At 34.2% G+C, this 14,148-nt stretch overlaps 1 protein-coding gene across 3 annotated transcripts in view; it reads left to right on the forward strand.

Annotated features, from left to right (window-relative positions):
- Window positions 1–141: 141 nt before the first annotated feature.
- slc4a2b (solute carrier family 4 member 2b) overlaps window positions 142–14,148 on the forward strand; it is a 45,823-nt gene continuing 31,816 nt past the window's right edge. Inside the window, exons 1-4 of one of the 3 annotated variants that reach the window (XM_058765827.1) lie at window positions 222–245; window positions 4,977–5,043; window positions 8,365–8,423; window positions 13,576–13,744. In XM_058765827.1, the coding sequence (XP_058621810.1) occupies window positions 13,685–13,744 (60 nt within the window). In that variant the 5' untranslated portion in view covers window positions 222–245; window positions 4,977–5,043; window positions 8,365–8,423; window positions 13,576–13,684. Of the gene's footprint in view, window positions 246–4,976; window positions 5,044–8,364; window positions 8,424–13,575; window positions 13,745–14,148 lie in introns of all 3 variants that reach the window. The other 2 variants (XM_058765826.1, XM_058765828.1) reach the window with 2 other exon arrangements.

Raw genomic sequence — 14,148 nt, forward strand, 5'->3', positions numbered from 1 at the left:
TAAGGTTGAAAAGTAAAATAAAAAGGTTAGCTTTAGGAAATGATTCGAAATTGGGTTACATTCAGCCATTTTGATACGTGCATCTCTTTTGACGTGTGCATTCATGCATACGGTGTAAATAAAAGCCTATTGAACCCTTTTTTTTCCCTGAAAAGGGAAGGAGTTTCCCAGTCGAAATATGTATGACACGCACGCGCGCGCGTCAGATGTGGCTCATCATCAGTGAGGAGGGGAGATCGGCTGAGGTAGGACACATAACAGACATGTTTAGTGTTTTAAACACTCAAGATACGGGCAAACTGTGAGCAACATCACAGATTCTGCTCATATCGGCCACGTATAAAGTGTCCTGGTGCATAAAAAGTGATTTTCTGACTGAATTGCAGGCGCGTCGGCGTGGGTGATCGGTTAGCTCGCGCTAAGCTCTTAGGTAAAATAACTTTAAACCGGGAAATCTTAAATGAACATGGGCTGAGAAAACGGCGTTCTGTAGTGATGAAGCCGTCTGCTTGCGTCTCGTCTGCTCGTTTGTGTGAGTCGTGGTCTCTGGACTGCTGTCAGACGCGAGTGCACAGACATAATCATAAAACCCACTGCCACGTGACATCCACGGGGAAAATACTCCGCGCTGAGAAAAGGAACTAAAGCAGCAAGTCTTCCAGTGACTTTATTTATATATAGTAGTTGAATACAGACACCGTTTATATATAGATAGACTTGTTACATCTCCAGACTATCTATCTATCTATCTATCTATCTTCAACTTTTGTAATTTTATTCTATATGTATCTTTTTATCATTTTATATTCTCTCTATACAAACACATACATATATCATAGATAATTAATAGTTACTGTATATATACAATGTGTGTGTTGTAATAATAATAATAATTATTATTATTAAACTGTATTGTAGGAGATTTCATACTGGAAAGATAGAATTATACTTAGAATTTTTTTCACCCTTTTTTACTAATCAAATGTGAATATGATAATATATATTATCTCAGTGGTGTTCTGTGGTGTTCTGAAGTGAAAGGGCAAAGTCCTCACAGTTTTTTTTTTTTTATTTATTTTTTAATCAAATGTAAATTCATTTCCCAGTCACTTTTTCTTGGTTAAATAAGCATTATCAGAGAGAGAGAGAGAGAGAGAAAATTCTATTCTATTTTATATTTTTACATTAACAATGTAATCAATATTCTGTTTATTAAATCCAAGTTTGAATCTCATTAAGTTAGTGTTTTTACGCATTTCACATTTATTCAAAAATAATAACTCGAGGCATTTAAACTATATATTTTATTTGTGAACTTATGTTCATCTATTCTTTTTAATAGTTAACTTTTAAGTGTTTTCAGATCATCAGTCATCAACGCTCGGAAAATATTGGTCACAGACACTGAGATTTACTTTAAAATTCTTATATATAATATAATTTTTTCCTGTGGTTAAATTATCACAAAAATGGCTTGGAAAATTCATATCAATTTAGAAATTGCACCTAATTTTGTCTTTTTTTTTTTTTTTTTTGGTCATGTTAGACGAATGGCACAATCATTTGTTTATAAACCTCGAATCTTTTAAGCTGTTGTGGTTGGTGTGTGCTTGTTTCCAGAGGTCAGCTGGATTTAGGTCAGATCAGTGTTGGAAAGCCATCAAGGAGTCAGATTTCTTAGAGGAACAAAGCACGGACTTGGTGCAACCAGTACTTGCAAGCTTTAAATTGGCAACTTTGCCTTTGTTTTTGTTGTGTGATTAAGGCATAATGCCAGAGGCCAGCAAATCGGTGCAGATTACGGCGAAGAAAGATTTATCTTTGTAGTTATTTCTCTATCTGTGCTAACCAGAACATGACTGATGTTTCAACATCCTTTAGTAATACAGTGAAGATAGAATGCCATTTGCAAATTTTGAGCTGCTTATGTATATAATTCTTTTATTTATTTTTTTAATTTTTTTATAAACAGGTTGACATTATTAGCAAAAGATGCTGTTATTTATTAAATCTGTTTGATTTTTCTCATAAGACAGTTTTCATCTGATGCCGATTGGTTTTACAAACTCTAGACTTTAATAAAAAAACTAGCAATGATATAATAAAATAAGCTTTATTCCTGCTTGCATTCCAATGCAGATCAACTGTAAGCTAGTTTTTTTTGCCCTCCTGGAAAAAAAAAAAAAAAAATGTCGCAGTCTCCTACTATTTCCCTACGGGGTTAAGTTTATTTTCAAAAGTCCTGCATTGCGCTTTCATAATTGTCTGCCCAGCTGGTGACGCTAATCAGCTGAAAAATATTTTTAAGGCCGCTGTTCTCACGTAGACCACGATATTACAAATCTGACACGGCTATTTTGCGAACCAGTCCGCCTTGGGTAGCGTGACCCAACACTTGATCAGGGGCTCCTGTGTGGTTTATACAGTACTGTATTTCCCAGGATATGCGTTACTGTATTCACGTTGTCGTGAGCCGGTTCGATATTTCATTGTGATTGTTTGTTTTGGTGTGACTCAAGGTATGAATGACAGTGTTCCTCTGGTCAGGGCTTGCTTTGTTGGGTTTGTTCGCTGCTGTCATATTACAAAGACGTGATTGTCTGCTCCAAGTTAAACAGAAAGAGTGTGAGAACTCAGACGGAGCTTTTGTGTGTCCGTAACCTGAGTCTGCGAAACCCCTGCTGACCGGTGTGCAGGGAAAAACACCTTTGAACAGTTGTCCCAGGGCTGTTTAGTCTTGAAGTGATAATTAAATCAGCTTAGTTTGAGTTTCACCTGTCATTTCTCTCTTGCACAACATCAGAATCGTTCATAAACATTTTTTGTAGTGCAACACTTGCATCTTGCATTTGTTATATGAAGCTGTAAAATCGTGTAGGATTGGAAAAAACAAATGCAAATCAGTTAAACTGCAGTGCATTAAAGGAATAGTTCGCCTAAAATGCAAATTCAGTCATTTACTCACCCTCCATGGAACACAGAAGAGAACGTGATGTGTGATTTCCATGCTCTTTTCCATGAAATTACAATGAACCGGACTGAAGCCTTCAAGCTTCAAAAATGACATGAAAGTTTCATTGAAATAGTTCACATGAATCAATATTTCAGGTCTTTTGAAGCCTATACATTTTTTTTTTTGTGAGTAACAGGTGGAAATATTAGTCAATTTTCACTGAACATTTTCTTTCCAGCAAGCTTTTAACTGCTGCAACCGCTTTGAGTTCAACCAGATCCACGATTCAGATTTATGAACAAATCATTCAGTTTGATTCTGTGAACTGGATCGACCAATTCACAAATTAGATAGTCATAAATAAATAAATAAAAATAATTTGTTCACATAGCTGACATTGCTACTTCTATTGGTATCAAAGTTTTTAGTGAATTTCAGTCTCACAATCACACAAAGCATTGCATATTGGCTTCATAAGAACTAGTCCCCGTGTTTTTTTTTTTTTTTTTAAAGCATCTGAATGTTTTTTGTTTTTCAATTGATGAAAGTTAAAGTTTCAGTTAATGAAAACTGAATGTATTAGACCTATTTAATATTTTCTTAAAATTCATTATAAACATTTGACAAAGTGTTATTTTAGTATCATTGATATTAGATTTTACTTTTTTCATTTTTTTGGTGTTTTTTTTCCCCAAAATTTTTTATTAATTAATTAGTTTATTTATTTATTTATTCTTTTTATAATGTCTATATAGTTTTTAGGTTTCTTTTTTTATTCAAGTTATATTAAATGAAAATGAGAAATGTTGCCTTGGTAACTGGTGGCTGAAATAAAATACTTTTTTTAATGTTTTATTTTATTTCAGCTAATGCTCTGTTCATTGACCAAGTAACCACAATTATTAGCTTTAGAATCACTAAATATCAACAGATATATCAGTCAATAGTGCGTGTTATTTTTCCAAAGTATCCTGGGAATGAATTGAGGGTGTATCAGGTGTCTTTTAAACTTATGATAAGGCTAATTTTGAGGCGTTACACCAGTGCTTTGTTTAATTTAGAGCTCATGTTCCACTCAATTGAAAACTGAGCCCTCAGGAAACAACTTACGAGTTACGAACTACTGTAAGTAGTTACGCTTCCTAAGTTCACACAGATGTTGTGTTCGCGAGGCTTGCGACGGCATTGTTTTGATTACAGCTGGGTCACGATTCACTGCGCTGTAAAGTCTGTTGGAAGTTTACAAAGTGTTTATGCCAAAACAGTTGCATCGAGCTGTTGTTTGTTGTTATTACATTGAGCGTGGATCTGTTTCTAGCCTTTCTCAAGTAGCGAAACCCAAATGAATTCATGCGTTTTCCATAATCTCTTTGTTTCTGGAAGAAATAAAGCATTTTTTTCAATTCAGTTTTTTTTTAAGCCACGTTCCCAGTGTTAGTGGTTTATCAGTTTGTGGCTATGGAGATGTTACCTAAACATTCCCAATGTAGAACTTTACACTGTTGTGCCAAAGGCAAGTCTAGCCAAGTACCAGGCTGCTGTGAAATCTGGTTACGGAGAACTGCGAACCATGACTGTGGCATTGGACGGTCAACTGTGAGAGTGAATTCACTGGATTTGTTTGCAGTTAATAGTCACTGAGAAATACAGTAATATTCTTCCATTATTTGTGGATTTGGATGTTCTCTGTCTGTGCAATTGAGAGGCATCTGTATTTTGATGTAATCACGTTTTGCCGCTGCTATCTTGCATTATGCATTAGCGTTTATGCAATAGGTCTTTCTTCTTCATTTCCCAATGTTTTGCCTCTCTACTGCTTTTGCTTAAACTGACTTCCCTGTTTATCATGACCGGAGCAGTTTGCTGACAATGAAAAGTTAATGTGACAGGAAAACCGTGAAGGATGTGCTGTTTTCAGCAGGTTTTTACTCATTTTGTTGCTGAATTGTGGGTTTGTTTTTACTACCAGATCTTTAAATTTGTCAAATGTAAGATGGATTTGTCAAATCTTTTGTTTTGTCAGGAAATTGCGTAACCTGTACGACACACACATGCAAGTCAAGACCAAACTGAAAAGCTAAAGAAATCAGGTCAGCATCTAATTGATTTTCAGATGTGTAAAATGTTTACTTAATCTTGAGCATCTGATGCATGTGATTTAAATATTAAATCACACACTTTGTTTTTATGTTGTCCCATTCATGAGTATCTTTTACAGATTTCGTACCACAAACCTCACAAACTTTGGCACATCCAATCACTAGTAATTCCCCTGAGGTGCTAATTGTAGCGGCCTGGGAACTTGTAAACAAGACTCCCTGCGGCCTGATAAAATCCCGTGCACCCCGAGTCCTGGAAAGTATGTAGCAGCCATCCAATCAGATTGCTGTATTTTCAGTCATTTTTGTATGTAATGTCCATCAGATGGTCCCTCTGAGATTAGACTTCCCCTGCCATTTATGTCTCTACACAATTCTCAGTTATGTTATTTGATGCACAATAAAGCTTTTCTCTATTACGGTCCGATTCTTCCGTCCGTCCGTCCTTCCTTCCTTCCTTCCTTCCTTCCTTCCTTCCTTCCTTCCTCTCTTTCTTCCTTCTCCTCTCTATATACAGTATACATGTATGTATGTACAGTGCCTTTAGAAAGTCTTAATACCCCTTGTGCAAGAGTTGTGCAATGTTATTTTTTCAGTGTTTCCTTTTTAATAAATTTGCAAAGTTGTAATTAAATCCGGTTTTTGCTTTGTCATTATGGTGAGTGTGGTGTAGATATATGTGGGGGGAAAAAAGTAATTTAAAGCAGTTTAACATAACGCAACATAACAAAATGTGAAAAAAATGAAGACTTTCTATAGGCTGTGTGTGTATATATATGTATAAATATATATTTATGTCATTTGTATTACTTTTTAAAAATATGCCTATTTTTATATATTTTAATACTTAAACCAAACAAAAGTGCTAAATGTTTTTTTTTTTTAATAGGTATATTTTTTTTCAGTTGACTTTTTTTATTTGAAGTAACAAGTTTTCAAGGTTTTTTTTAAATTAAATTTTACATTTTTTTTTTTTTACTTAAAGCTGCAGTCCGGGACTGTAACTTTTGGCGCTCCAGCAGTTAATAAACAGAACTGCGTGCATCTTGCGGAAGAACATTGTAGCCGGAGCTACTTCTCTCTGTTTATGTCTATGACGAATCACGCAGGTACTGGGCTACTCCGCAGCGGTACCTACCCGAACCAGTCTAAAATAGTCCGAATATAAACACTTATTATAGGTGTACCGTAGTGATTCGAATAAGCTAAAAACACGGTTTGGAAAATGGATTCACGATGTGCTTATTATTATATACATTTAGTACATTTTGAACACACACACACACACAAAAAAAAAACATTTCCATTTTAGTTTTATTTTCTAGACCTATTTATAGCCAACAAAATACTGCAGAATTATATTATCGGCCATTTTTTTTGGTTCATGGACATAACGTGAACATAATTGTTGGCTAATCATTATCGGCCAGAATTGTAATTTTGTGCATCCCTATTTTTATTTGTATGTAGTGACTTAATAGTACACAATAGCATGATGGATCAGTAGGGGTATTCTAGTAGAAATTAGTCAGATTGTTGTTCAAGACATTTCAGCACCCGCTCACCCAGCTGTAAACTGATAGTTGAGATTCCTGAACATCTGACCTCACTCTATGCTGTGGGAGTTGCAGCACTAATGTTGTGAATGGAGATCGCTCTGTTTGTCATCCTGATGGTATGACTATTTTGAGGTAATGACATTAACTAACATTTAGAATGACACAGTCTTGACGCTTTAGGAGTGGTATTCACCGGAATCATTGAGGAATTCTAGTTTAGTCTGGTTTTGTGCGGTCTTGTGCATAAAACCCTGTGGTACCACTTGTAACATTGTGCCGACAGCCATTGACATCTTGGCCTTAAACCATACACTCAAAGAGGTCACTGACCAGTCTAAGTGCCTCTGCTCCTGAAGCTTTTCTGGGATTGAGGAAAACCCCAAGCTTTGAAGCAGACTAAAGTTTTAATTCTCTGCGGCTGGTCCTTTGGGCTGATCCAAGACCATGTGACTCCCACTGACACATACTCATGCTGCTACACACACACACACACACGTGCATTTTACACACACTTGGCTGTTGGTTCAAACAAATACTTGCAACTTCAAACAGAGTTTCAGGTTTTAGATGTTTTGTGCACATGTGCCCATGTAACCACCGATATTAAGCCCTAAAGTTACTTATTTTCTTTATATAATCTTTTTTGGGAGTGTTTTTGGGTGTGTTGTTAGGGTGTACTGCATTATTAAAATCAAAAAGCAAGTTTGCAAAAATAATAATGATAATAGTAATAATGGAAATAATTTTTTATTAATTAATTAATTATTATTATTACTATTTATCAACATGAGAAATAATGCGAAAAATGAAAATTCTAATGATTTAGTTATTGTTAAAAGCAGAAATAAAACAATAAATAAAAATCAGTTTTTATTGGTTTTCAGACATCTAAGAAAATCAAAAACAGGTTTGCAACAATAACAACAGTTGTATTTTTACTTTAATCATTACTTGTAATATTAATAACAATATTATGATAATATCATAATAATGATTATCACATTACTAGTCGTCATTTTTAAAATTATATTAGTAACAATCGGTGTAATACTGTATTTTATCACATTATTATATTACTAATCATCATCATTATCATGTATAATGATGTAAAAAGTAAAGATTAATGAGTTTTATGTAATCATTTGTAATTCATTATTGCGTCAAAAAGCAGGAATAAAAAATAAATACAAAATTGTTCTATACATATTAGTTATTAAAAATCCTCTCTCTGTTTTAAGGTAGTAAACAAACAGTTTAACATCTTCAGCAAATGTTACACAAGAGTATCAAAAAGCCTGTTAAGCCATTTGTAAATAAATGAAGCTCCTGTAATTTGTTTTTTAAGAATTGTTGTTGTTGTTATGCTGTCAGTGCTGTTTACTTCATCCATCATAAGGTGATGCAAGGATAGAATGATGTCTTACAAGTGTCCTTGTCATGGTTAACATTTCCTCACATGACCCATTTACTGATAAAATGTCTTTAAGTTATTTAAAATACAGATGGATATGAGGTGTGTGTGTGTGTCATAGCTGACTCACTGCTGAGCAGCGGTCACATGGGCGGCCGTCAGAGGTCTAGGGGAGGAAACCTAATCTGGCGGAGGAAGCGATTCACCCATCAGTGCTGGTGTTTGAGTGTGTCAGGGAAACACTGCAGATATACAGTGCTTTATAAGCTCTTACTCAGCTCTCTGACTGTGTCTCTCTCTCTCTCTCTCTCTCTCTCTCTCTTGCTGGCATTCTGTACACAGTGGCTGTTGGCTTTACACTAAAATGTCAGCGGCAGCTTCTCTGCAGTAAGCACGTTGAGGTAAGTAAGTATGTTTCATTGGATTTTGCATTGTTTGTTTAACTGTTCATTTTTTGAAACATGCATTTAAACATGCAAATCAGATGCTATTTAATTTACTGTTTTTACATGGTTAACTCAAGTTGCTGTTTTGATAATTGGTGGCTATTCAATCACCAATTCAGTTGATCCAACAGCATTTTGTTTTGGATAAAACTTTTTTGCATTACATTTTATAAGAGTATCGAAAATGACAAGGATGTGGTTTAGTAATTACTAGTTTAACTCCAAATTTTATCTTTTTTTTTTGGTGACTGAAATTTTGCATAACATGCACAATGGTTAATGTATGTATGCTTTTTCATTTTTCAATGAATATGAATTTTTCAAAATGATGTGTTTGGATGCAACGTACCAAATTATTTGATCATTATCCATTTTAATTGACTATTTTTAACAATTGATGGTCATTCAATCATCAGCTCAATTGATCAAATAGAATTTAGTTTTAGATAAAAGATTTTTGCATAATATTTTCTAAGAGTGTCTAAAAATGATAAAGATGTGGTTTTGTAACTTTTAAGATCACTTTGTTTGAGTTTTATGAAATTTGGCGTAACATAATGTTCAATGCATTTTTATTTTGTCATTAATCTAACTTTTTTTTTTCTAAGTGATGTGTTTATATCAACATAAAAGAATGTACTATTAATTTATAACATGGCATCTGGAAGTGAAATTCAAATAGTCAGCATATCATGACGGATCACTAGACATTGCAAAGTCAACAGTGAAAAGTCCACTGGTTTACTGATATCGCCCAGTCATCATTTAGTGTGTGCATTTATTTTCCCCTTAAGTAACTCTTGAATTTAATGAGTGTTAATGATCTAATGAATCAAATGATCAACGGACATGGTCTGTAGAGCTCAGAGGCTGTGTGGCGTGTCTTGTGAGTTTGATAACATCACTAATCTCACAGCAATAAGCATCTCCAATGTGCTGTATTTAAACAATACGACTTCATTTTTGTCCAAAACTGAGCATGGTTTTGTAGATGCTAGTGCTGAACTGATATTTGGTACAGTCGCACTATTTGTATTGTTAAGTTACTTCTGTAGAAGCTTTTCCTACGTAAATAATAGGGATGGATCACAATGGTCGACTAATTGACTATAGTCATCCAAGAGCTGAATAGTTGTTAGTGAGGTTGGCTAGTTAGGTATACACTCAGATGAACAAAACTCAAGCATTTGCCACAGTCTGCTGCATCATGTAAAAACTCTTCAACTTCAAAACACGTCTGCATTTTTCCATTTCGTTGCGCAGCTTTTTAAAAAAAAATTCATGCAACATAGCATCTTAAAAAAAAAAACACTCAAGGATTTTTTTGAACATGCCTTGCAAATTAATAAATGATAAAGATTCAAAAGTGCAAGAAGGTGCACAATTAGATGCATCTGATTGGCTTTTGATATGAACTTGTGACTATTTGAGTTAATAATTTATACTTCGGAAAAACAACATAAAAATGCATTAAACAGTCCCATAGACTTAGTACAGTTCTAAGTACATTTTTATTCACATACGTTTTGGTTTTATCTTTGTTCCATTATTTTTTACAAACTGGAAAATGAGAGTTCTAGACTTGATTATCCAAAAATTGATCATGAACAGCAAGTTTATTGTTAATGCTTTGAACCTGCAACCTTTCGGTTTCCAGCCCAGATCTTTAACCACGTCATAAAATTGGTTTGGATCAAGCATTATATGATATTTTCTGTATGAGGTTTAAATTCAACTCACAAACATGTCTTTCATGTGGATGAGCCATTGGTCACTATAAACTAGGAATTCTATATTTGCTGTGCTACTCAGTCATTGAGCGTTTTATATTTTTACAGTGAGGTTTCCACATTGTGATTGAATGTCTATTTGTAGAATGGCATCTTTATTGGCCGCCTTTGCTTTGTCTGAAATTATATTTTATAGACATACTTGAATATAATCCAATAAGCCTGTTTGCCTTTCACAAAAGCTGAGAATGCTTGATCCTGAGCTCCGTTTAGGACGAGGGATTCCAGTTGAAGTTGGATAACTTTAACTTGGATTACAAAATCTACAAGTTACATGTACAGTGGCTTGAATTGCATACCTGTCCGACAAGAAATTAGTTGTATTTGATCCCACTTTCTTTATTCTTGCCAAGTTGGACCATGTCCACCAAGTGCTAATGCACTTTGAATTTCAAAGGATAAAGTCCTTTGTGTTCACATTCAAGGTGTACAAAACCAAAGCTGATACGGCAAGTATGTGGTAGACAAAAACAGTTGTTAGAAGTGGTTACCAAGTTGACCTCTGGAGGAAATAGAAAGGGAAATAGAAGCAACAACAAACAACAAGATTCCTTTATTGATGAACAAGAAAATATGCAGCCATGTTCTTAGTAAAACTGTTTTTCAACGCAAAGGTGAAGTTTGCACACTATAAATAAAGGTTTATATTGTGCAGATGCACACCTGGTTAAACCAACTTGAGCACTGGAGGTTGTGTTTGATCAACAACATCACAGCAGCAAGCTGAAGATCATATTAGGGATTGTCTTATCTTTCATTGTGCAATTGTAGATACTTCCTGTTTTAAAAGCACTTCCTTTTTTTATTAAACAAAGAAACTTAAGTTTAATTTTCCCAATGTTAAAATACTTTAAAATACCCATTTGAAAATAGTAAATTTGTTGAATTCCATTAGGTGATGCCTAAAATGTGCTTGTTTTTCATCTTCAGTTTTATTAAAATAAGATTAATTTTCTGATCACAAAAGTGTAATTTCCAACTTTTAATAGCAAATGTGCTTCATTGATCATTAGGATATTTGGTATCAGAATATATGCAATGAGATGACTTGAGCTTCCATAATTTGTGAATTTATTATTTTTATTGCTGTTATAACATATCTTACATCGTTGGTTAAGCGTCCTGACTCTATCTTCTAGCTACTTGAAAATGAGCCATTTGTTCTGAAACCAATGACCTTGCTTGTGAAATGAAGGACAAATGTGACCCTAATATGCATTGCTAAGAACTTCACTGGGACAACTTTAAAGGCGATTTTCTCAATATTTTGACTTTTTTGCACTGATTCCAAATTTTTAAATGGTTGTAGGCCTATCTCAGCCAAACATTGTCCTATCCTAACAAACCGTACATCAATGGAAAGCTTATTTATTCAGCATTCAGATGATGTATAAATCTCAGTTTCAAAAAATTTACCCTTATGACTGGTTTTGTGGTCCAGGTTCACAAATCTGTTTTTGAGTGAATCCATTTTCTCTGTGAAATAGCCAAGTATCTCAAAGTGTCATACATTTAAGAAATGTGGACATGTAGTGTATAACTGCCCAGTTTGTATCCCAAAATTTTCATTAATGTGCCTCTCACAGAGCTGTTGAATCATGCAGTTGATAAATTCAACTGGTCTGGAAAAAAACTGCTGGAATCGTTGACCTTCCAACAAACTGATGTAACTGTACAGAGAAATATCTAAAATTAACATCTAAAAAAGACATTGCAACATCACAATGTAGCACGCTCTATATTTAGAAAACTCTTAAAGATAGTGTGACCAAGCTGAACTTTGTTGCAAGATGAACATGAACACGAGGATTTTTTTTTTAATAAGGTGCGGTTTGAACTTGGTATTGCAATGATGCCGTCCAAGTTGAGTAACTGGGCAGGTCCCACAAATGAACACGCATGTGACTTCTGTCATATAAGAGTCAACTGCATTAACTTTACCATAGTTTTGGTCTCCCTGTAGGTCATGCTCCTCTTTAGGTAAGGTCAAGTTATTTCGAGATTACTTCATTACTGTCACTTACTTGGATTACTTTATCATTCAGAAATCTTTTGATGATAATGCTCATTAGTCATATCCTATTGATTTGATAAGATATCAAATTTGATTTACTGATTTGATTTACTTTTATGAAATGTTACAGATGTTTCTTACAACAAAAAGTGTCATTTTGATTGGAATATGTGTTCAGTCTTTTAAAAACATGTGGGATGAGGTTAGTATTAAGGTCTAATAAGACCATGGTAAAACTTTTAAACGTTTGATGCAAGACCTCAACTTTGAGCATCATATTGTTTAGGATGTTTCTCTTCGACAGGAACTGGATCAGGATAGCTAAAGGGTAAATGGCTCCATATATTGAAACGTTTTGCCACAAAACCTCCTATTGCAAGAGAGCTTAGATCCACAATTGTTGCTTTCAGCATGACAACTATGGGAAAATCAACAAATGAAAGACTTGAGTGTTGATGTCCTTGATTGTTCTATATAGAGGTCAAAACTCAACTCAACAATCAAACAATTGTGTTTTTGCACAGACTTCTGCATCAAACCAAAGGTTACTTCCACAAAGTACTAGTTATTAGCAGTTAGCAGTTAATAAGGATGTTTTTCTATTAAAAATTGGTTACTTGCGTGTATTAAAGGTAGTGTATCAAAAAGGTCTCATTAGTAAATGCATTACCTAATATGAACAATTAGCAGTAAATGTTTACAGCATTTATGAATATTTGTTAATGTTAGTTAATAATATACTATTGTACATTATTTATTAGTGTACATTAATGTTAAATGATGCGTTTGATTTAAAAAAAAAAATGTTTTAGTTAGTATTGAAATTAAGATGCTGTAGAAGTATTGTTTATTGTAAATTCTAATGTTAATATTAGAAACGTACGTTAGTTAAAGTGATAGTATTTTGTCTTGAATTCAACATGAAGTGGAACTTATTCAGTCAACTCTTGAACTGTTGTGAACCGTATCGCTCGGTGGAAACGAGCCATTTTTTTTGTATGGCGTTCAGTTAAATGAATGGTAGTTGAGCGTATCTTTATCTACTGTTCCATCACATCTGATATTTTATGGTTATTTTCAAGCATGAGTCTCTTATCTGTGTGTCCCTACAGTAGCAACTTTTTTTTTATCTGGTTTTTATCAGTCTGTGGATACGCAGAGGGCTGTTATGTTGTAGTTTGTCAATTTACGATATAAATAGCACAGCAAATTGTTTAATCACACTGCAAACTTTTTTTGACTGGTGTAATATAAAGTTTGTAATTGGCATTGAACATTATTTAACGCTTCAAACTGTTTGCAGGTTATGCTGCCTATAAACTCCTGCTTGAGTCTCAGTGAGAAAGAGAAGGGCTAAAGCCTGTGCAGATCCGATTGTTGTTGAGCGTCTCCGCAGTGTCCTGCCATCAACCATGAGCGACCCCGTGGCTTCAGATGAACTCACCAATGCTGTGGCTTCAGTCGTTCACAACGTAAGTCAACTGTTTTATTGATTTACAGAGTTGTGCAAATGTTCAAAGCTATTTAGCATGAACTGTGGGTTATTTGTTTATTTCTAGCTTTTATGTGGTAAAAAACTAAAAGTCTCCCTTTTCATTCAAGTATTGTGGTAACAAACCTACAATAATTATTATAATTTATATACGCTCCCAGTCAAAAGTTATAAATAATTAAGGACTTTTTTGTGTTTTTGAAAAGTCTCTTTTGGTCTCTGAGGCTGCATTTATTTGATCAAAAATGCAGATGAAAAGCAAAACAGAGAAAAACAGAAAGAAAATATAATAAATTATTTATTATGTCTGTATATATGTGTGTGTGTGTGTGTGCGTGTATGTATATGTATTATTTAAATATATAAATAAAACAATACATGCAT

This window comes from Onychostoma macrolepis, chromosome 24 (genome assembly GCF_012432095.1).
Source record: "Onychostoma macrolepis isolate SWU-2019 chromosome 24, ASM1243209v1, whole genome shotgun sequence".
NCBI classification, from domain to species: domain Eukaryota; kingdom Metazoa; phylum Chordata; class Actinopteri; order Cypriniformes; family Cyprinidae; genus Onychostoma; species Onychostoma macrolepis.